This window comes from Hesperophylax consimilis, chromosome 11 (genome assembly GCF_061612785.1).
Source record: "Hesperophylax consimilis isolate HC1 chromosome 11, BYU_Hcon_1.0, whole genome shotgun sequence".
In the NCBI taxonomy this organism is placed as follows: domain Eukaryota; kingdom Metazoa; phylum Arthropoda; class Insecta; order Trichoptera; family Limnephilidae; genus Hesperophylax; species Hesperophylax consimilis.
Window position 1 is genome coordinate 6,567,738 of NC_142846.1, and position 24,704 is coordinate 6,592,441.

The 24,704-nt window shown below is 33.3% G+C and overlaps 1 protein-coding gene across 1 annotated transcript; it reads right to left on the reverse strand.

Annotated features, from left to right (window-relative positions):
* Positions 1-3,527: 3,527 nt before the first annotated feature.
* On the reverse strand, positions 3,528-21,790 carry LOC149419714 (organic cation transporter protein-like). The gene is made up of 6 exons (XM_089637000.1): positions 21,298-21,790; positions 9,189-9,432; positions 8,258-8,513; positions 6,754-7,428; positions 5,712-5,893; positions 3,528-3,851 (listed from the first exon to the last, which is right to left on the reverse strand). The coding sequence occupies exons 1-6, from the start codon at positions 21,465-21,467 to the stop codon at positions 3,687-3,689; spliced, it is 1,692 nt and encodes a 563-aa protein (XP_089493126.1). The 5' UTR covers positions 21,468-21,790; the 3' UTR covers positions 3,528-3,686.
* Positions 21,791-24,704: the final 2,914 nt, after the last annotated feature.

A 24,704-nucleotide genomic window follows, 5' to 3' on the forward strand; every position in this document is an offset into this window, starting at 1 on the left:
CACATTTCATTGTTACAAAAAGGATTTGCAATATCATTGAGATCCCCTTTTGAAAAAAACAAATATAATCAAGAAATCCTTTACATTTTCCCCCTCGGTCTGATACACAATGACAATCTAGTAGTTCTTTGAACAGTTGACCTCGTGTAAATAAACGTACACTTCTAATTTATTCTTCTTTTAAATCAAAACCGAAATTTCTTCTGAAATGATAACATTTATGTGTAGGTAGTTAAATATCTACCTACTTTATTGATAAACATTACACAGCGAATGAAGTGTGCACGCATAATATGAATCCCTATATTATCAACCCGGATCAGCAGTGACCATAGACGTAAAAAGCATTGGACAGATCATTAGTGCGATTTTGTATTAATGGCGTTGAAGCCAAATCTAGGGTAAGGGGATATTGCCTGGTAGCCATCTTGTATGTCTATTTTTGAACTGATTTGTATGCAAAGTGGTACATAATTAAATTTTATCATTTTTTTGTTGTTAATGCAGTTATAACGGCATAAGATTTTTTAGGGTATTTGATGAGACAAGGAATGGGATACGTCATTAAAAAAACAGGTTTTAGCATTTCTCTACATCTCCCCCCTCACCACGCGGCTTTAAATTGTTCTCGAATTGCTCCGTCCAGGGTTTTTTAAGTTCATGCTGGGTTACCGGCTCACCAAATCACTCGTTCTAGAATATCCGAGAACCGTGAACTCGGGTCTATGCGAACCGGATCTTACGGGTCCGCATGGAGAGCCGGTTCCTTGAGCCGAGTCGTTCGCGATTGAATTCTTCTAGTTGAGGCTCTTGTGTGGTATTTACATAAAAATAAGTAGGTATTTACATAAATAAGAAAATTTGAAAAACAAAACAGCAAAATAATTTCAGTACACTTTATTGTAATCTTCGCCTTAGTATTGTCATTAAGGTACGTAGACTGTCACATTGTATTTAAAAAATAAATAATTAAAAAACTTTTAGTAAAAATATATTATTTTGTGGAGTAGCCAATGCTCGAAATATTGGAATGTTTTATTTATATTGACTTCCTGCGAATACGGTCCTGCCGTTGAGAGCTCTATTGTAATCAGTCTTCTCGCCTCCGTCGCTTGCAAGAAAGAGGAAGAGGGAACAACGGAAGCAATCAGAGAAAAGGTTTAGTGTTATAAATGGACTGGCTTCGTGGCGTTAATTATTTATTCGTGGAGATAACTTAATGAAATTTCTGTACAAAAATAATTTCAATCAGAAAACTGTTGGTTTTATGTAGAAAGTTACCATATTATTCCAGTTAAAACTGAGAACTTTAAAACAAAATAAAAATAACTTGATTTTTTTTTTTTTTTATAATTTGTATAAAAAAATTCCTTCAGAATATAAACCGTAAGTCACGGAAACTATACAGTACACGAAGAAAAATGGCTAACACTAATTAATAACCTTCAATTTGTTTATTATAACAACTTTTCTTTTGAAGGTTATAGCCATTAATGTGCTTTATCATTGAAGAAGAAGATAATACTAATAAATCTAAATGAATCATACAGAACAAGACATAGAAAAATAACAAGATAACGGTCTCAACCAGAAATCGAACCCGGGATATCTGTCTTACCGGGCAACATGTTGTAACTACTGGACCATTAGAACCCATTTATTACACGTAATTTTTGTCGAACTCATATTTCAAATTCAGAATTAACAATATTATCTTACAGCTAATTTTTGTCGGCTATTTTTTTTAAATATTATCTTTCTATTAGATTTAAAAGTATTATTATCTTCTTTTTTAAGACGTTATTTTCGGTAAAGAACGGAATTGCAGGCCTTACGAATGAATTAACAGGTTTTCTGACAAACTTTAAGTAAATTACAAATATATTATCATGATGTCGGCACACGTGTTCATGAAAATTACAGTGAAAATACTTTGTATGGTAGCAATGTATCAAGGCAAATCGCTATAACATTCTTAAAACGATATTTTAATAATATGGTCTGTTAATTATTTATCGTGAGGGCAAAAACCAATATCTCTCCGTGTACCTAACTACCTACGCCGCTGAATAAGAAAGGTACTTTTTTCATTGTAAACATTTATAACTTCTTATCTTTACACCAGTAATAAATCAACACAAGTTTTTAGATTAGCAATTTTATGAAAGTTAGCTATAATTTACTTTGTCATTTTTGTTTAAATTAACCTCAAAAACAGCTTAATATTTTTGTGGTTGGATTGGACAAATACATGTTTATTCAAATTTTGTTGGCGTTGAAAGATTGAATGAACTAACAGACCCGTGAAAAGTCACGGGATCATCATAACGTGATCATCACGCGAGTAGAAATGCACGGGGACCGGATTCTGTAGTTTCCGGTCGTTCGGTGTTAGAGCGTCGGACCGCAAATTGGACTAACTGTAGGATAAGAAGTGGAACCAATTATTTAGTCTATAGTCCGAATTCCAGAAAAATTGGTTCCATTTTTGAAAATGACAATTCAAATAATTTTCTGTAAAAATATTATATACTTAACATTTTTCAAACATTTCAAATTTTGAAAATAAAACTTAAATTCAAAGCACAAGTTAATTGAACAGGATGAAAAACCGAAAATAAGTATTTTTAATATTGTTTTATTTTAAGGTGATGCCATACGTAGTAATGCAAAATCATGTGTTTTTGGTTTGAAAATTTGGTCGCCTAGAAATGTTTCAGATGCTTTAATTAAATACTACGAGTAGAATACATCTTGGCCTTTGAAATAATCCAGTATTTTTTAAATAAGTCTTTTTATAAGCCCAGAAAAAAATAATGTAAAGGCATATGAAAACCGCTCTAAAGTTCAAAATCTCCTACTTACGAACCCATTTTCGGTTATGATTTTATTGTATAATGTGGCAAATTAAGTTATTTATAAAATGATCGAAAAAAAATTAAATATTTATGCCTGAACATCCACAAAATAAAATAAAAGGCACTTTTTGGCCATGTTTTTTTCTTGCCTAAATCAAAACAGGCGGATGGTGTTAAGCGGGAATTTAAACCTTATCGCCATCTACGTAAGGGTTGCTATTGATAGCTTCTCAATTTAAAATATTACACGACATAGTGCAACGCCTTAATAACAAATAGAACAAGCCTGTCTACAACAGGTATCAACAGGTGGCGCTGTTTTCCATAAAATCATGTTTTTACCTGTAACAGGTGATAACTTTATAATATCTTAATTTATAAAAACACGTTTCACTGTGTTCATACACGCTTATCTTAGAAACTGCCTCTTTTAGGCCCAACATATTGTGATGTTTAAAAAAAATGCTTGTTTGTCCAAAAGATGGCGCTTTTTAAAAAAAACACATGTTTGTACCTGTCACGCTACATCTATATAATAAAGGTCTATAAAAAACACACGTGTATTCGGAAGCAACGTTGTTTTGGTGAAGAACTTTTGGAGATTTAAGATTTTGAACAAAAGAACACATTTTTTGTTTTTATAGATAGATAGATAAAAAAGAAGATTATGTAACTTAAGTATAAAAATCTATTAGAGTTTCTTCCGTTAAAATTCGGTTCCTGTTGGACACTTTTAAGTATAATAAACCACCAATTTAATATAAATCACTGATTTTTTCTAAAAAAAATTGTGTATTTCAGTCACTATAATTTATGATCGCAATCTCTTCAAGCTTCTGTCTTTGGCACTTTTCTTTTGGAGATATTTTCTGCTTCCTCGATGGTGTCTGGTAATTGAATGTTTAGAGTCTCCGGGGAGGTCAGCATCAGAACTCCGGACACTATGGAGAGACCTCCAAAGAGGAACGATGATAGACCCGGCATCAACTCCTCCTGTGACAGAAATAAAATTCATTCATTACATACCAATTTTAAAGAAAAATCCAAATGGAATGTTAAATTTTCTAAAATATTCACTGTACACCGGTGATTGGAAATATCATCAAGAATACTAATTTCGGTTAGGTTAGGTTAGGTTAGGTTAGGTTAGGTTAGGTTAGGTTAGGTAAGGTTAGGCTTAGGTTAGGTTTATCAGAATCCTTTTGTATAAATTTGTTTACAACTATTTTAGTATTTATGTCGGATTTCGTCATTTTAAGGGTCGTGTAGAAAGCAATAGCATTTTCTAAGTTTTAAAATGGGTATTCCATCAGTTTTGTTGAGCTAAAACACTCTTTTAAATGATATGATTAAAATGTAGGATTTTCACTGACTTGGTACTAATGTATAAAATTCTAAATGACGGATTTGAGAGATCGGAATTTTTTGCATTCATAAGCTTTCGGACTAACTACCATATGTATTCCTCACTGCCCAGAATGGAGGAAAATAATCAAACCGAGTCGGTGGTCATTTTTAATTTATCACTAAACAATGCATAATAATTACTGTATAATTTTTACTATTCATATGTAAAAGCCTCTAAAAAGGGCGATAATAAATAAACATATTCAATGGTAGCAACCCTTTAACAAATTTGATGATTTTAGTTTGAAATAATGTCGTAAATATTTTTGGTAAAGTTAAATAAAAATACAAAAGGTGTGTAACTCGGATAACCTCGTTGCACGAAAAACACTACTATTTCAAATGAATAATTAGAATCATTGGCGAAATAATCCAAAAATGTAAGGTTAGTATTATTGTTATATTAGATCAGACACGTGAAAAATCGCGGGATAGTCTGCATTATTGACACATCAGTAACGATTAAAAAATGTATTTTAGGTATCTAGGTAATTTATCGTTTGTTTGAATTCTTCACCCAATCATTTCGATTTTTGTAAAATAACACTTAAAAACTCCGAGTATATTGAAACAGTTTTACAATCACAGACACGCGATCGAAACTAATATTTTTCATGATTTTTTAGCAAAGTAATGACAGCCATTGGCGATTCTGAAATATCAAAAAACCATAAATATTAAAATATATCGATAGGTGCATAGTTAATATCTAATCTTAATCATTTATTCGTTGGAAGAATCTATGTGTTGGTATAAACATCTTATTCTGTATACTTGAGATAAATAAACATCTTACTCTGTGTACTTGTGATAAATAAACATCTTATTCTGTATACTTGAGATAAATAAACATCTTATTCTGTATACTTGAGATAAATAAACATCTTATTCTGTGTACTTGTGATAAATAAACATCTTATTCTGTATACTTGTGATAAATAAACATCTTTTTCTGTGTAGGTACTTGTGATCAATTAACATCTTATTCTGTATACTTGTGTTAAATATACATTTTATTCTGTACACTTGTGATAAATAAATAGTTAGGCTGCAACAAGGCCAGCCAAAAACATATTGAACAATATACGAAACAAATAATAACTGTTATATCTCTGCTTACTTGGATATTTCTGTGTTGGGAATTCTTTGATTAAGTTAAAGGTTCTTTACTATAATTGCGTTTATTTACGTTACAATAAATAAGTCTGGATTTAGCTTCACTGTTCATTACCCGAGGGTTGGTAATTCTCTGTTTCTAGAAGCTTGTTGTCTAGCAATAATATCCCACAGGCAATTGCTACACTCTAACGACATCTTTCGGACTCTGGAGTAAGCTTTATGACTGGTGCCATCTATCGCTTGAAAACCCAACTTATTACCAAACATTACACATAAAAATTTGATTATTATCCTGGTTTGCCTGATATAAAATTTTATTGGACGTACTATTAGAGGTGCTTGAGGTGCCACAATTGATCCAATTCTTCCAACCATGGAGCAAATTCCAAGCAATGAATGCCGGAGACAGGTGGGGAACAACTCCGAGGTGTAGACGTAAAGGGAACTGTATGCCACGGTGATGAAATACTTCCCCAGAAGGTAGGTTATCAACAATAGCATTTTGGAATCTGAAAAAGGCAAGTAAATTTATGAAATAAATGTTTCATAGACAGGATTAAAGAACTCCAATATAATAAAACATTATTTTTGATACAATTGTAAATAAATCTGACGAGTCGATTTGTATTTTTTTAAATTATCAGATAATTAATAGGAAGGAGCCACCTTGGGGTGATTTGACAAAACTTGAAACAACGTTAACAATTTTAGTTAAAATACAATTCAATGCCTAGTTCACACGAGGACAGGACAATATTGTATTGTACTAACTCCGGACCCATTTTCCTAGTGTGAACAGAAGTTTGGAGGATAGGACAATGAACCAAAACATTACCCTACAGATAGACGAGCAGGCATCTCCGCAGGATAATGTCTTACCTCACCCCGAGATTGGACAAGACACTCCACACGTCCGTATCTCAGATCGGATTTATTTGGCTTAAAAATGTGGCGTAAATGGAACAATACATATATCTTGGTAAATTCCTCGTAATATTTTTTGCGAACTCGCGCATCGTCTTTGTCCATTTTCCGCATTTGAACTACGGTTGAATAGTATTCCATTGTGATGTCCTGCGCGGTTGGGGCTTTTTACGGAGCTGGGATAAGACAACATTGTATTGTAATGTCTTATGTACTATCCTCGCGTGAACTCGGCATTAAAGTTCTGCAAGGTTCAGTTATTTTATGCTTCGCCTTCCAAAAGTACTGTAACATTGTCATTGAACTATCCTGCCAAGCTGTTCGATGATGTCTCCGCAGATGTACAGTTTATTTGTGATACAGCTGTCGCGCGTACAATAAATATCGGGCAGATTAAAAAATATTATTGAAGTAAATAAAAACAATGAATCATTTTATTTCTCACCTTTTGGTAAAAGCGGAAAAGAGATGCAAGCAATACCACTCGCTAAAAATGCACAGAAAATTGTGTACTTTCTCCCCACCCTATCCAGTAATAAGAATACAGTACAGTAAGCTGGTACCTCCACCAAACTGACCAGAATATAGTTCAAGAAGATGTTTCCAGTCAGAGAAACAGCGTTGATACTCAAACCATAGTACACAAAAGTACATGTAACCCACCAGATTGAACAAGTCAACAATCTTATGACAATCACTCTCGATTTAAATGCGTCTTTTATTGAAGAAGGTTGTACTTCTTCTTCTTCTTTCAGTTGTTTAATCTCTACATCTACTTTTAATGGTTTCATTTCAACATCAGTTTCCTTGCTCTCTAAACCCCCATAAAGACTATTCATGGACTTCTCTGATAGAATTACTCCGTTAATTTTTGCAGCTTTTTTCAAGATTGCTGCAGCTTCCTTGTTTTTCTCCTTGCTGATGAGCCATCTTACGCTCTCTTCGATCAACCAGAAGTAGACGATGAAGAGGAGTGAGGGGGCATAGATGATCCGGAGCAGATTTCTCCAATAGGAAACGGACCAAGCGATACGCCCTAGTAGCATTGCACCACTACTATAGAACATGTGGATTACGGTTGCACCCAACACTCGACGTGTTGGACCCACTAGCTCCATACCTGAAAGCAATAAGAAAATGAGAATTTACCAAAAATCACTCTATAAAAGGGTTGTTATTAATCAACGAAAATAATATAATTTTCATTCCCTCGGTCGTTCCATATCCCTCTAAGGCTTCCCCTACAAAATAGTTCATTCAATTGCGCATCATAATATCTACAGGGTTTTCCAATAAGAGGTGTTATTTTGATATTCAATCGTAAAAGATCAATGGTTTCGTTGCTTGTGTGGCACGCAGCGCCGTCTTGTTGAAAGTAAACGTTGTCCAGATCAATACCATCCAATTCCAGCCATAAAAAATCATTAATCATCTCTCGATAGCGCAATACATTCACCGTAACTGTTGCTCCAGCCTCATTTTCGAAAAAGTAAGGTCCAATGAGTAACATCTACCGAAATAGCGGGCTATTCAAAATGACACCTCTTATTGGAAAACCCTGTATTTTTTATTAACACTCCATTTTCCATCCATCCGCTCGATGGTTCACACGATCTAAATGTCCCTTTAATCTTGTTATTTACGCTTTCATTCGTTACACATTACTTTTCTGACCCCAAATTCGTAAACGACCGTGTTAAGTTACATGATTTACTGTCTTCTATTTGTTTTTGTCCATTATCTGCCAGTTTCATGCTTCTCCGCCATACATCCGTTTTGAACTCAGAATTCTATTCTCGCAGCTTTATTCGCAAAGTATTAATGCTGTATAATGCATTAATACTTCTTTAATTAACTTTCCATCGTCTTTATCAACATTGCCGTCTTTTGCAAACATCCTCATGAAACATGCGCAAATGATTTATGATAAAAATAAAGTGTATTTTTACCAAGGATGAAGGCAGAGCTAAAGACCCCAGAACCAAAAGCCGGCTCCAAGAACTCGAAGATCACGAACATGATGTACGAAGTGGAGAAAGACCGAAGCAATCCGAAGACTCCAGCGAGGAAAGCCGAGGAAACCAGAGCTACCCTTCTGCCATATTTGTCGGAGACATAAGCCACTAGAGGTAGAGCACAGAGCAGGCCAATACTGTGGATGGTGCCTACGAGGGTTCTTTTCCAGCTTTGACACTGGATTCCAAGCTAGAAAAGAGAAAAAAATGTTTAGCTTTGAATTAAGAAGTTCTAAAATGATTTGACTTTTAACAATAGGGTAACAAAATATTCAAAAGGTTCCACAAAGGTAAGAAAATACAGGTACATGTTGTCATTCCTTACGAAAGCTGCAACGTCAATTTCGTTCATCGAACTACACATTTGGTTTTGAAGTTTTTCTCAGGGTCTTTGTTATCTCCGGAGATGCTGTGTGGAAACTCTTTAAAATGAGTATGAAGTAGGACAAATATGAGTATGAGGGAGGACAATTACTATCACATTCAAGTTACAATAGATTGAGCAAAAAGTTGTCAAAATAGCCCATTCTTACGTGGAAAATAAACAAAATATGTAAATATATTGGGCATTACTTTTCCGGCATACCTTGCACAGGGACTGAAGAGATAAAAATTGCTTTGGAGTACCACCCACTGAAGTACCGATAGAATACACACAGCATTACCGCATGAAATTTTTATTTTAAATATTGCAAATCGCCAATTTTCATCAAAAACTTTATACTTACATGTTTCATCTATGAATGGTGATACTTGATAGACATGCATCAAAATCGTTTTTCATTTTTACTGTTGTACCTAGTGTCGTAGGTTCCGATTACGACATTCAACATTCATTCTTTTAAATAAACATTTTTTTAAATACCTCTTTGACTATGGAACCTCCTTCCCCGAACACCCATTCCTCACAGTCCAACAGCGTGTCCTGATTGAAGGATTCTGAACTACAGGAGCCAAGCAGCCCTTCATCTCCGGAGATCGCTAAGGAGGATGTGTTGGATGGACCATAGCGGGAGCATCTCCTTGGATTATCACTGTTGGGCATGGCATGGTGGAGCCAGTCCCCGTTCAGAGATGCGTTTTGCAGGTCACATTGCGGGATGAAACATCTGACAGAAAGAATTAAAATAACTTGTTTTATTCATATCATTACAATTATGCTTTTTCTAATCAATTAGAAACTTTTTTGTTTCTTATGAGTCCTGTGACCTTAAGAGTGAGTTAAGAATAGATATTTTATTTTTAAAAAAGTGGACCTAGAACGCTTACAGCGGTAAAACTAACAATTACAACACTTACACCGGTAGGTTTAAAATTTGTACTGAAATAAACAGTCAGGTAGATTTAAAAGTTGGACCTCGCTCAAAAAGGGCCAACGCAGCTTGCTATCTCAGGACCATTTTAGTTTTGTTAGGTTGAGATCAGGATCAGGCCTTGAACTTAGTACTCGCTAGGGAACTCTATGACGTAATATATTATGCAAAATACTGAAGAAACGCACCAAAAAAACGACAAGAGATTCAATTCCAAATCATTGTCAAAAATATATATTTTATTTTAAAATGCCGTGAGAAATAAAACCGGTTTATATTCTATACTTCCAATTCTTACGAATTCCCGTAACCTACATCACCATCACCATAAGATACCGCCGAATTAAATTAAATATTATAATTTAGGTTGTATCTGCCACTTCAATAAACTGTATTTGAAAATCGGATTTGATTTGAATTTAAGTGTAATCGTTTTCAAAATTGGGAGTGTTTGTTTGGACAAATCCAGATAAGCGATAAAGTACAAACTTATGTTTTTTAACAGAATACTATTTCAATTGTCTTTGATCTCGTGATTTTCACAGATCTAGTAATATACAGGGTGTTAAGGGACGTACTTGACTTACTTTAACCAGCGATTTCTGACATTATTTCGAGTAAAAAATGGAAATGAAATTTAGGTCTTCGGTGACTTTTTGGTGTGTTTTTTGTTTTCAAAAACATATATTTTTAAATTCTTTTACATGTCGTCACGGGTCACTCAGTCGAGTAACCATCCAACCACCCACATTGACTATAGCTGTCCAATACGTGATGATTTTCTATGTTTTTAGTTTAAAAAAAGAACATTAAAGCGTCAACGGCGACCAAAATTTAATTTACTCCAAATAATATCAGGAATCACTGGTTAAATTAAGTCAAATACATTACTTAACACCCTGTATATATTCATTAAAAATACTATGTTATTAGGGGCCGTTCAAGTATTATGTAAGCACTATAGGGGGGCAGGGGGGTCTTTGCTTTGCTTATTTTTGATGACATGGGGGGTGGGGGGGTCGAGATAGTGATTACTTCAGCACTGCTCAGCAGTAGTTATTTTTTTTTTACACATTGGCAACCCACACATTGTCTATGTTTGAAAACCGAATACATATTCGGGGATTCCCACAAATAATTAATACGTTTAGGTACTCGCTTAAAAAACAGAAAAATGCATATAGCTACCAATTTTTACGTAAGCATGGGAGGGGGGGTAAGAGCTTTGCTTACCTTTGGTGACAAGGGGGAGGAGGGGGTAAATAATTGTAATAAATCTGCTTACGTAATACTTGAACGGCCCCTTACGTATAGTGAAATTATTATACTGCTGTCGCATTCACAAGAAGTCGTATGTGGCATTTTTGGCCAATTTGTTTTTTTACACAATCTTTTATTTAATGTAATGTGCTACTTCCTATATTATCTGGTATTTTAAAATAGTTACGTTAACGAGTATGTTCCTGTTAAAGATAAAATTGTATCCGGTCTTACAATGGTCATAACCGTTGACCTATATTTAATTTTAATTATGTAGTTTAAGCAGATTCTTGTTGAATAAATTAATCCCATTTTAGTCGACTTGAACGATGACAAGTTACCGACACTATCGTGCTAGGGGTGCAAAGTAAAAAATATAGTCGGTATTTTTCTCATTTTTATATTAAATCAATTTAAGATACACACACGCACACACACACAGTAATATTAGCCGTGTGAGATATATTACGTAGGCTTACTGCCAAAAGGTGGTAACTAAATTTTCCGCTTTTGTGAGTTACCAACTTTTGTAAGTTACCAACTTTTGTAAGTTACAAACTTTTGTAAGTTACCAACTATTGTAAATTACCAACTTTTGTAAGTTACCAACTTTTGTAAGTTACCAACTTTTGTAAGTTACAAACTTTTGTAAGTTACCAACTATTGTAAATTACCAACTTTTGTAAGTTACCAACTTTTGTAAGTTACAAACTTTTGTAACTTACCAACTTTTGTAAGTTACAAACTTTTGTAAGTTACCAACTTTTGTAAGTTACCAACTTTTGGAAGTAACCCTACGGTTAATAGAATGTTTTAAACCCAACACGGAAGGCAATAATATCCAGCCTTTCTCCCGTACAATCTATTTATATAAAGGAGAGAGTCTGTGGCGGACGGGCGGTCTGGCTTTGTTTTTTATACAAAGCTACAATTTTATTCTAAGATTGATAAAATTTTGTACGCTTGACCTTCAAAACAAGAGAAAGGTCACTGTCTACTTTATGTATTGAAAAACCGTCCCCATCCTGTTTTCCACTACTAAAAGAAGAATTTTGATGCTCTTGAAGAAATTTTGCACAATTAGGTTAAAAATAACATGAAAATTACTGTCTATTCTAGATGCTAATAAATAATATAATATGCGCATAGCAACACCCGCGATAAGATAATATCTCCACGTACTATCGTATATTACGATACGACACAAACATTTATTTTTAGCCGCGTTTACGTGACAGTATAATATGCAACTATCGAGATTGGGCTGAAATTTTCTCCCAATCTGAACAAGGCTTCAAGCATGTTCGGGGCATTGTAGTATTTACCCGTTTAGTGTGTCTATTTGTAATTCATAGTGTGTTTGCGAGATAGATAGAAAGAGTTAGTGGGATAGAAAGGGAAAGGGAGTATCGTACGATAACATCGTACGATATTCTGTGTATAAATATAGAACGAATACTTTGTATGTATAGAGTGTCGTCTGAGAGAAACAGGGGGGGTCAATGTGTTAATGCATTATCATTATTTTAAATACATATATTTGCATTTCGATCTTGTTTTCTTGAAGGAATGAGTAATTTATCGAAATGGAATACCGGACCATGCTGAAACTCGCAGATAGACTCGTTGTCGATGAAAATGTATTTTATTACTTCAAGCATTTCTATGAAATTGGCTGACATTATAAATATTTACAGCACTTAATATACGAAATAAACCTCGGTACTCGGATTGCGCGGTTCGTTCACTTTAGTCAGTCCCTCGGGAGGAAAGTTTAATCCTCAGTCAAACCAAAAAAAGTGTATTTTTGAAATAGTTACTATGTTTAAGCTTTTTTTAAAGAAATTGTATTTATTTTAAGTTATATTTTTTTACTAAGAGATACAATTATTAATTAATCTATTTATTTGTATTAAGCAAACTGTTTTTATTAATTTATCTAGTTTTCTTAAGTAATCATGTTTTATCTTGTAATATAGTTTTATATCTATTTTAAATAAGTTTTCTATTTTCAATAAGTCATCGATATTAATCAACAAATATTTTTTTTAAAGACATCTATTTGTATTATTAATTAATCTAGTTTTCTTTATTATTGAGTTATCTTTTTTTTTTTTTTTTTCGACTTTATGTCCGGGTTAAATCTTCCTCACAGAATAAACTAAACCCTTTTCCACAAATGATCATCTAGTCAATCCACATTATGCAAATGCATTTTATAAGCATAATAAATATAATACAAGAACAATACGTCAACTCACCAGAGATCAAATGTGAAAATAATTCACCGACTCCAGATATTTTCATATCAGAGGGTTCAGCTCGGTGGAACTCCTAAATCCTACTGATCCCTCGATATAAATATTTAAAAAATCTTTCGTAATCCTACTTGTACAATTTAAAATGACTGATTTTTGTATTTTTATATATAAATTCTTTGACAGATCTAATACGCCTAAATTTTGAATGAGAGAGCTAGTTATAATGCCAGTAGTTAAAATGGTAATATTTTTATAGACTGAGAATGCCAAATTCTTTTAATCTCATTTCCTAAATCTGTGTATTCTCTTATTTTTTCAGAAACAGAATTTTTTTAATTTTGTCATTTAAAATAATAATATTTTTACTAAGATATCAATTTTTAATTAATCAATCAATTTTTATAAAGTAATCTATTTTAATAAAGTAGTTTTTTTATTGAATAATCTTTTAATAGTATATGTTTCGTTTATTTTTTTTATACCGAAGAATAAGAATATGAACAGATACTGATACAAAAACACGTACGTCACAACTGATTTATATTACCTACATTGCTATTTTTTTGAAATTTAAATGTAGTTTTTTTATTTGACAATGAAATAAACACTGTTAATTGTGAATGCGTAAAAACTGTTTACAACGCTAATAAAAAGAATAGATGACTATTCACCTATTCCGATTTTGTTAATAAACACAACATTTGTTCATCAGTAAACCACCAAGTAAAAGACGAAACCTACACTGGAAAGATCATACCAGCCAAACCGTTGACAAAATGAATAGTTAGAAATTGTAATAACCGTTAAAAAAATTAGAAAAATAATTAATAGTTTTAAGAATTCGAAACTTCACGGGAGATTGTGAGCACATCATTATCTCTGTTTGTTACAAAAATACAAGATGGTAAAACTTTTATTATTATTTATTTAACTAGAAATAATAATTTCACTCTAGTTTTTACCGGTCGAAAATGGTATGCAAAAGAATTTTAATGCAAATAATCAAAATATCATATCTAGCCAAAATATCACATCGAGCCAAAATATCATATCGGGCAAAATATCATAACAAGACAAAATATCATATTGAGCGTGGACTGTGACAACAACTTACAGATATATGTTTATATATTGTGTTTTACAACAACGTCCTATCAATTTCCGGGAATCAATTTGTAAGGGATCAACTAGAAGAGGGATTTATCTGTCCTGGGACGAATTGTCAGGGGATCAATTATCGTCTAGGGACCAATAGGGAAAGAATTAAAAGAAAACGTTCGACTGTGTGATAAGAATGCTTCTTATTGTGTTTATAGTATACCTAAATACTTCAGCAATTTGAATATATTGATAAAGATATTAATTATGATATAAATATTGCATTCATATTTATGAAAAAAACATTATCGTGCCTGAAATGGATCGCCTAATAGCTGAAAGTAGTTTAAAAAATATATATCATTAAACGGTTGAACATCCCTGTAAAACCGTTATCATAAAAATAGGGTAACATACGGTTACGCCCACTCATTGGAATGGAATGTACGTCAGAGTGTTAAGTAGGTACATATGTATTTTTATTTTCGCTTTCAAAATAAACAAAAAAACTATAAATATTATTATAATTCAAAAAATCATGCCGGATTTTCCAAAAATAATGTTTCCTTTTTATGATTAGGTTAAGCGAAAAGTTGCATGGAGTATTTTAATAAAATGGAATATATGAAATTCTACTTAATATTTAAGGCTATGTACCATGTCTTGGAATCGGACAGCTAACAATAACACTCCTTATGGCGAAGGCGATAAGGTTGAAATTCCCGATTAACACTTACTAGTCGCCTGTTTTCATTTTCGCTAGAAATAAACATTGTCAAAACGCGTGTTTTATTATGTTTTATTTTAAGTTCAATCACAAATATTCAAATTTTTTACATTCATTTTCTAAAAATCTTAATTTGCCACAACAATAAAACCATAACCGAAAGTGGTTACGTAAGTAGTCGATTTTTTCAAAGATTTAAATATTAAAACCAAAAACACGTGATTTTGCATTACTACGTAGTGCTTCGCCATAACAATTCTTTTCTTCTCTGTTTTCAATCAAATTAAAAAATAATTAATTTTCTTAAGTGAGACATGGTGTCACTACCGAACTTGCTCGATGGAACGACTCCGAATCCAATATGACGCCTGTAGAATCATATTTGTATACCGAAGATACAGCAGCGCATCGACAATGTTCACGGAACTAGGACTGAATGGATTTGCCGGCCTGATGAGGCACCGGGTCACTGGAGCCAGGATGCGGCTAATGGCCTCCGCCAACACGTTGGTGACCGCAGCCTACCAGCACCAAGCGCCACTCTTGAGTGAGCGCTGGGCCCAAGCTCACGAGAGACAACGCCCTACAAGGTTGTCCTAAATTGGTAATTTTATTTTTTATCTATATGGGACGTGTGGGATTGCACTAACCTCCCCACATCCTTCCAACAGACAGAATAGTGTTGGAATTCTCTGTCATGAAAGTTGAAGAACCTAAAAAATTGTTATTATCCATCCGACATTTTGATTTTGACATAGTGTGACAAGTCGAGCGTGAAGATTTTACTTTAGCTTCAATATTATAGCCTAAACGGATTACAGTTGAAGAGTAGGTACCGTTCTTATCTTAAAGTCTTATCGATAGCTGGGAAGTCCGGGTGAACTTCGACGTTGCACTTTTTTTAACCTTTTGTAAGTTATCTTGTTTTGATGGTATTATAGTGAACTACTTTACTATAGTGAATTATTATTAAACTACTAAAGACAAGTTGTAGACAAAATACGTCAGTATGAGGACGCCTGTCAGATGTAAAATATTGATTATTTAATGAAATGAAAATGAAAATGTCTTTGTGTTTTAATAGTAAAACCATTATTTTATTCTTATTAAAATATATTCAAAGAAATATATCAGAAATCAAAGATATATGCGTTGATGTAATGCGGTTAAGTTGCATAAATCGCTCTATCACACCATACAAGAATCGGCCTTCCCCGCACAGAGTTTTGACGGCCGGGAGGAAAGAGCCGATGAGTTACGAGGCTGGCCGAATTAACGTTGTTCCGTGCAAGAGAGTCGTCCCGTCGCAACTAAGTGCGACAATGGATAATTTCCGTCATGATTTACTCAGTTTTGAAGTATTTATATACTACAAAAAAATGAAAACAGTATGTTTTTTGTTATTGTCTCCAAATATTCACATGGGTGATATGTTAATAATGTATTTTTATGTATAAATTCACTCAAGATAGTAAGTAATTTGCTGAAACCTAATAGTTCGATTAGTTCAAGTACACATAATATATTATACAGATTATTTAGATAGCATCGTGTAATATCGTGTCATCGATAAAATAAATACATAAATGATAATAAATTCACGATAACTAATAACCATATCAATGTCATATATTTATAGTGATTTCCCCATGATATTATGTACCTGCTTATAAAAAAGAAGTAAACGCGACGTACGTTTATTAATTTTATCTACGCGCTGATAGATAGACGCGCGTTTTTTTAAAGTTTTGTTCGTTTTGCTTTAAAAGTTTGCGCCCGTACAATGGCCACATGAATATGAATAAATAGTTTTGTTCGTAGAAAACTCGACTCTTTCAAGAAGGGCATACAAATATAATATTGCATCGGTGATTCGATCCAATATTGTATTTGTATGCTCTTCTCTAAAGAATTTAGTTGTATACGGACAAAACTGTGTATTCATATTTATATTGCGTATAACGGGTGCAAAAAAAAATTTTCTTCTCAATATTCTAAACATAACATTACACACATTGAGATTGTCACACACACGGCGAGCACAATACACATGGAGAGAATTACATACATATAGAGATTTACACACATGAAGATAATTACACACATATGGAGATTTACACACGTGGAGAGAATGACCCACATGGACGGAATTACACACATGGAGAGTATTACATACATGGAGAAAATTACACACACGGAGAGAATTACACACATAGAGACACTTACACACATTGAGATTGTTACACACATGGCGAGCATAATACACATGGAGAGAATTACACCACCGGTGAGAAATACAAACATGGGCACACATGGAAAGAATTACACAAACAGAGAGAATTACACACAGAGAGAAACTTGTACACATTGAGATTGTTACGCACATAGCGAGCATAACACAGATGGAGAGAATTACGCAAATGGAGAGAATTACACCACTTGTGAGAATTACTTATATGGTGAGTAATTAAACACATGAAGAGAATTACACACATGGAGAGAATTACACAAATCCATCCTAACATAACATTTATTTACCACACACTAAAAACGCTCTAAAATGTAAAATTATTTAAAAATTTAAAATCATTTCATGTGTAATTTTGTCTGTGTGTAATTCCATCCGTGTGTAATTCTGGGTTCCGTGATAACTCCTCAAAATGACATTTCAACACACCTTTAAAAGGTGATATAAAGTCATTTAAAGTGATTGAGGCGATGTACTACGTCGTGTAATATTTTAAATCGAGCCGCTATCAATAACACCCCTTACGTAGATGGCGATAAGGTTTAAATTCCCGTTTAACACCATCCACCTGTTTTGATTTATGCAAGAAAAAAACATGGCCAAAAATTGCCTTTTATTTTATTTTGTGGATGTTTAGGCATAAATATTTAATTTTTTTCCGATCATTTTATAAATAACTTAATTTGCAACATTATAAAATAAAATCATAACCGAAAATGGGTTCGTAAGTAGGAGATTTTGAACTTTAAAGCAGTTTTCATAGGCCTTATACATTATTTTTTTATGGGCTTATAAAATGAATTATCTAAAAAATACTCGATTATTTTAAAGGCCAAGATGTATTCTACTTGCAGTATTTAATTAAAGCATCTGAAATATTTCTAGGCGACCAAATTTTCAAACTAAAAACACATGATTTTGCATTACTACGTAGTGCATCGCCTTAAACAAAAACTAAGTTACATATGTAACCTATTTAAACTTGTTTTTGTTTCATGACTTTTCATAACTTTATTATACCTTTTATAGGAGTTGTCATTTTTTGAGAACTGTCATTTTGATGAGTTATCCGGTCACGGTAATTCTGGTAATGTAATATTTGTATGTGAAATTTACGCCTAAGTAATTTTACTCGGATACCATGAAATGCTATTTAGTAAGAAACAAAAGATTGATTCATTTTAAAGATACTTACGCCTCGAAAACGTTCCATTTATTGCGAATACGTATACTAACATAATACATATTCAAAAATTACATAGTATTATTTTCAAAGGGTTGGTTATTAAAGAAAAAAGATTGTACATTACAAGTAATAAAAATCAGAAATTTAACTTTATTGAACCGTTATTGTGTTTTGACAGTTGTTTTGTATAAACGATTTATGGTAAACATTCTGTTTCAAATTTTTTTTATTTTCTACGTTAAATTGGTAGACACGACGTGTAATTATATTTTCAATATACAAATTCCCAAATTCCGACAAGTTTTTTTTACCAATGTTATTTACAACAGCTGTAAAACCATCTGTTTTAAGTCTATCAAAGTTAAACACGGAGTAAAAAATTGAAATTCAATTAAATCTACGTCAGAATTACGAACACGTTTATATTTTTTGCACTTAAATTGGGTGTTAACCGAAATACACACACAGTTGGATTAATTTTATGTAATAAATGCACTCTAAATAGATATTTTTGCGGTGTTTTAAAGATAATCTTTTTGTAAAGCCATGGATTACAAAAAACCTTTATTATATTCGTTTATTACGATCCTTTTAACGTGCTTTAAACGCAGTTTTAATCCGTTAGGCCAATTGCACGGAAACGGTGCATGAATCTTTATTGCTAGGTGTCCAAGAGATTACAAAAAGTTTAAACAACATACGTCGACGGAAAAAAGGATAGTAATTATTGTATTTCGGCTTAGTCGATTCGACGAAGGTTTGTAATCTAGGGTTAGAGTAAAGGGCTCTATAGGGGTTAACATGTTAACATATAGATAAAAAGTAAAAGTCTAATGGATAAATGATAACTTAATTGCCCTTTATAATATAAAATGTTGTTAGGTAGGGTACCTACTACCATATTAAAACGTAAATGTAACGGGAAACTCGCTGTACAAGCGGCAAACTGATGAATCTTCATCACATATGGGGTCGGTTTTGTGGTTTGTATAACTGTTTTTGATTTGAGCCATCAATTTCAAGGAATTTTTTAGGTTAAATTTGAAAAAAAATCGGTCGCCCTAATAGGTTAGTTTCAGCTTTCAAATGTCTTTTAAAATGCGCAAATGGACGTAAACCATACTCCAAAAGTTTTTTTTAACCATTTAGCTGCCGAAAAAAAGGACAAAAATAAAAATGCTCAGACCGTGTTGTAGATTCACTAGCTTCCCCCTTGTAGGTACTACAAGTTTACGGACACCGTGTATAGTACATTTGCAGCACGTTCTAGAGTGGATGATACTCTCATAATGGCTTTTTGTTTGACGACTAGATCTGGCCAGAATAGCCAGGTACTTTCCCACCTTCCTTTTTCCCATTTCTTCTCCGTATCATCTTTTCCCCAAAACATACCCCTATCGGAAATCCCGCAGTCTCACTGACTCCAGACAGTGGGAACAGTTGGGACCTTGGTTCGGTATTCACATAAAATTAAAAATATATTCACAAACACAACTGTTTATTTCAGTTCCTACTTATTACTTATCAGCCACTTGTGATGGTTTAGTGTTCGTTCAACTTCTTGTAAAGCTGACCTCTTTTTCGCCAGGAATACTTAAGAATTCGTGAAATTACGCAACGCCGCACAGTGGGCTGAAAATCGCCTTTCATAGACATAGAGACTTGAATTTTCAAAGGTATTTTTTTTGGCTAGAAATGGATTCTGCTGATCATTACTATGCTATAAAATTTCGTATGAAGCAATTGCGTGTACAAATGAAGGAGTTATAATTTTTTTAAGAAACATTTGTAGGGCACTGACATTAAAAATGAGGCTATCTATTGAATCATAAAGTTGGCCATTATATCCTTACATTCAGATAAACTACTATTTATTTGTATTTTTTTTACATACTTCGTATTGTGGCGCAACTTGCGATTTTTTTTTTAAATCCTCAAAGTTGAAAAAATACTTTTTTATGTTGATGATTCATTTTAATGCTTAAATGCTTTACATATGAGTATGATTTGTCTAGTTTACAATATTTTATTTACACTGCAAGCCAAAATACCCTTGAAAATTCAAGTCTATGAAAGGCGGTTTTCAGCCCACTGTGCGGCGCTAACTTCAATACAAACAGAAGCAATTATAATTATTATTATTAGCGATGAAAAACTCAAGAAGATGATGAATGATGATCCATAGTTAATAATAAATAATAACTTTATAACTCTCAACTATGTATGACTAAAAATTGCTTCAAAATCAGTAAATAATTGAACCACGATACTTTCACTGAAGGTTTCAATTACATCCATATTACATCTGACGAAGGCAATGACCTAAAAACTAAAATCTACGCTGTCGTAAAATTTACACAAACCATTTGTAAGAAAACTAACTCAACGCACGTGTTGAGCCGCATTCAGATGAGAGCTAAAATTCAGCACGGAGGCCAGACAACGAAATTTAAGATGAAAATATTGCGATTTTACAAATTTATTAATAATAAACAAACTCCGAGGTGATAAATCTTTCCACATAGTATTTTTTTTGTAATACAAAATTGAATAACAAGAACATTTGAATTGATTGAAAGGTTCGTAACTGATGATGGAAATGAGGTTGCGACCTGAAAATAGTTGGGTTGACCTAGAAATTCATGACATAAAAAGCTGCGCAAATTTCGAGACGCCAAAACTTGCCAGAATAGATTGTGGGTGGCTTTTGTCTATGAATGAAAACTTTTGTAAGAAATACATATAAATAAATAAAAAAGTACTTGTGCTAGGGAAGTACTTATTTATTAATTAGTAATTTATTATATGCCTTCTATAAATATATTTTAAACGTGTTAAATTTGAAAAGCTTGAAAACAACATATTTTATTTTAGTACAAACCTATATTCGAGATCAGCAGCTGAGAAAATGTAATTTCCATTATTCAGAGCTGCAAATACCACGGGTATCACCAACAAAACATAATTCAAAAACTGATATTTTCCAAATTCACCAATTTCAACTAAAACACTGTCCAAATTTGCCACAACAGTTTTCTTTTTTTCCTCCATTTTAAAAAAATATTTGGTCTATGGCAACTTTTGTAAACAAAACAATATAAAACGTCAGTTTATTTTAAAACCGAATATGGAACACTTTTGAAAATATTATAATATTATAAAGCGATACATTATTTTCAAGTTGAATTCGGAACACTCGTTAAAATGATCACATTTGAACGTTCAACTGGACATTTGTCACATTTGAATTTGGAACAATAGGTCAAGTCGATTAAATGAATTAATTATCTTGTTGAAAGTTCTAATTCTTTTGAATTCGGTTTTGAGCGGGAAATCCAAGCGCACGTGGAACGAACGAAATGGCGCGACTTTAGCTCGTGCGCGCGTTCAGTTTAAGACTGAACGAGATTACAAAGACTCAATATATAGGGGCATCGTGCCAATACATTACTGCTAAACGTGCTAACGTCTAGGCATACAATATTGGACACTATTTTAGTTCGGAATATCGCGCGATCCACCGAGCCCGCTTAAATTTGGAATTTGAACTCGCGAGGAATGCCATTTTCAAAATTTAAACTTGCATAAATCTAAATAAATACACGTGGCTAGTATTTCGGAGTGTCTCATATCTGAACACGAAATAATACAATGTTGCTTAGAAGCAGAGAACGCTAAATGCTACTAAGTATTATAATATTCAATTATAAATTAGAAATTGTGGTAGAAAGTCACGGATATTGTCGATTTGGGCGGAGGGTATGGGTAACGCCGCCCTCGGAACCATTTATTGGATAACCAACACCTCTGCCGTAGTTCACCCCAAGTGGTTCGCTACGTTTAATGACTTAGCAGGGATGCCCGGATTAATGCGGTGAGGTTTGTCCGGGTCTTACCAACTGCACTGCGGGAGAGAATGGTTGGGGGAGACCTCTTGACCTCTTCAACAGCACTCTCTCGGAACATCGCCTTGCACCGCGGTGAGAGTCACTCCTGGACACCATAAATCAACTTGTATAGATTGATAACTTCGGGCTTTATGTATGGAACAAATTGGACCTAAAAACCATAGATATGGCAATATAAAGACAGTTAACTTCTCATTCGGAGCCTACTTATTGTACTATAAACCAATGAAAAACTTTGAAAGTTTATTCCATAGATTTTCAGAGTTTTTCATTGGTGGATATAGTTAGGCAAACATATGACATAACAGTATTTCGGTTCAAATTTTCGATCGGAGTTATACCCCCCGGTGGACACACTGACCCCCAGATTCCTACCCACCCCTCTTACCTTTTTTATTCCCAGATTTTCCTCTCCTTCCTTTCCTAAAAAGACCTTACAAAGACCTGTTATATCTCTGCTTACTACCAGATTTCTGTGTTGAGAACTCTTGCGAAGAAGTAAAAGGTTCTTTACTATAATATCGTGTATTTACGTTACAATAAATATAAGTCTGGATTTAACTACACTGTTCATTACCCGAGGGTTGATAATTCTCTGTTTCTAGAAGCTTGAAGTCTGACAAGGATACCCCACAGGCAATTGCTACACTCTAGCGACATCTGTCGGACTCTGGAATAAGCTTTCTGATTAGTGCCATCTATCGCTTGATTACCCAACTTATTACCATACATCACACCCATCATCCTCAAATACGCCATTGGCCCTCAAGGGAATTATATTCCTCAGGGCCTCAAGTGTGGAGATAATGTAATGCAAATAATAACCCTTAGTATATGCCAAGACATCCACTGTGGATTTTCTGGTATGTTGCTTCTATGGTACCTACTATATTCTTATTTATTCGCTTGCAAATGAAATAATGTATCATATTAATTTAGGTTGTCGTTTCGTCAATTTCAAATATGTTTATTTTATCAGTGAAAAAGCTTATCGCTAAATTAAATGTCAAATATCATGATTTTTCATTTTCGAAGTCTATTTTCTGTATTTATTTACAGGAAAGCTTCAGATATTACTTATTTTTTGTAAAGAACGCTTATTTATTTAGAATATATAATATTTTTCAAGAATATTTTCGTATGTATTCTTAGCATCATATTTTTTATACCATTAGAGAGAAAAAAAAACTCTTCAAATATAAGTAGCTATGCTAGGAAAACTGCATAAGACAGTGGATATATACACTTTTTTCATTTGTATTTAAACACGTGTGTTATCTGGTAAGATGTTACAATTTACAAAAACATATTTTTGCAAAAAACAAGAAAGTTATTAAGGCGATGCCATACGTAGTAATGAAAAATCATGTGTTTTTGGTTTGAAAATTTTGTCGCCTAGAAATGTTTCAGATGCTTTAATTAAATACTGCGAGTAGAATACATCTTGGCCTTTGAAATAATCGAGTATATTTTAGATAAGTATTTTTATAAGCCCAGAAAAAAATAGTGTAAAGGCCTATGAAAACTGCTTTAAAGTTCAAAATCTCCTTCTTACGAACCCATTTTCGGTTATGATTTTATTGTATAATGTGGCAAATTAAATTATTTATAAAATGATCGAAAAAAAAATATTTATGCCTGAACATCCACAAAATAAAATAAAAGGCACTTTTTGGTCATGTTTTTTTCTTGCATAAATCAAAACAGGCGGATGGTGTTAAGCGGGAATTTAAACCTTATCGCCATCTAAGTAAGATTGGCATTTTAATCCCGACATTCTAAGGGTTAACCGACTGATATTCCAGGGGAAGATTTATGGAAGACTTAGTAGAGGAAGAAACCACACCTCATAAGACAGGTTCATACCTGGACTCGTGACATGAGCTGATTAAAATTATAGTTATTTATGAGAGGGCACGAAAAATTGAGCATAATTTTGGTCACAAGTAATTAAGGAATTCCAGTCAATTAATTGTTTTTTTTATGTATTCACCTTCTAGTTTTAAATGATTAAAATAATTTACACAGTTAAACTTTTTAAAAGCTCGCAAAAAATATCAAAATTTGGCGGGTACGGGTGACGTCATACGTACCTTGGTTTTGTCGGTTAATAGTAAGGCCATTCCCACACAGGTCGGTATGAGGAAATCAACAAATCTCAGGGGATTTGGGTGTTTAGGGGGTTTAATTCCCGCCCCATCGGACTAAGTATTCAAAAAAAAAACAATAGTAGGTACCCGTAACGGTTCCATGCTAACTCAACCCAGTGACTATTCAACACACATTTAAAAAGTGATATAAAGTCATTAAAAACGATAAAAAAAATAACCTAACCTAAACTACTTAACCCAGTTAATAAAGTTTTTGTTTCATCACTCTC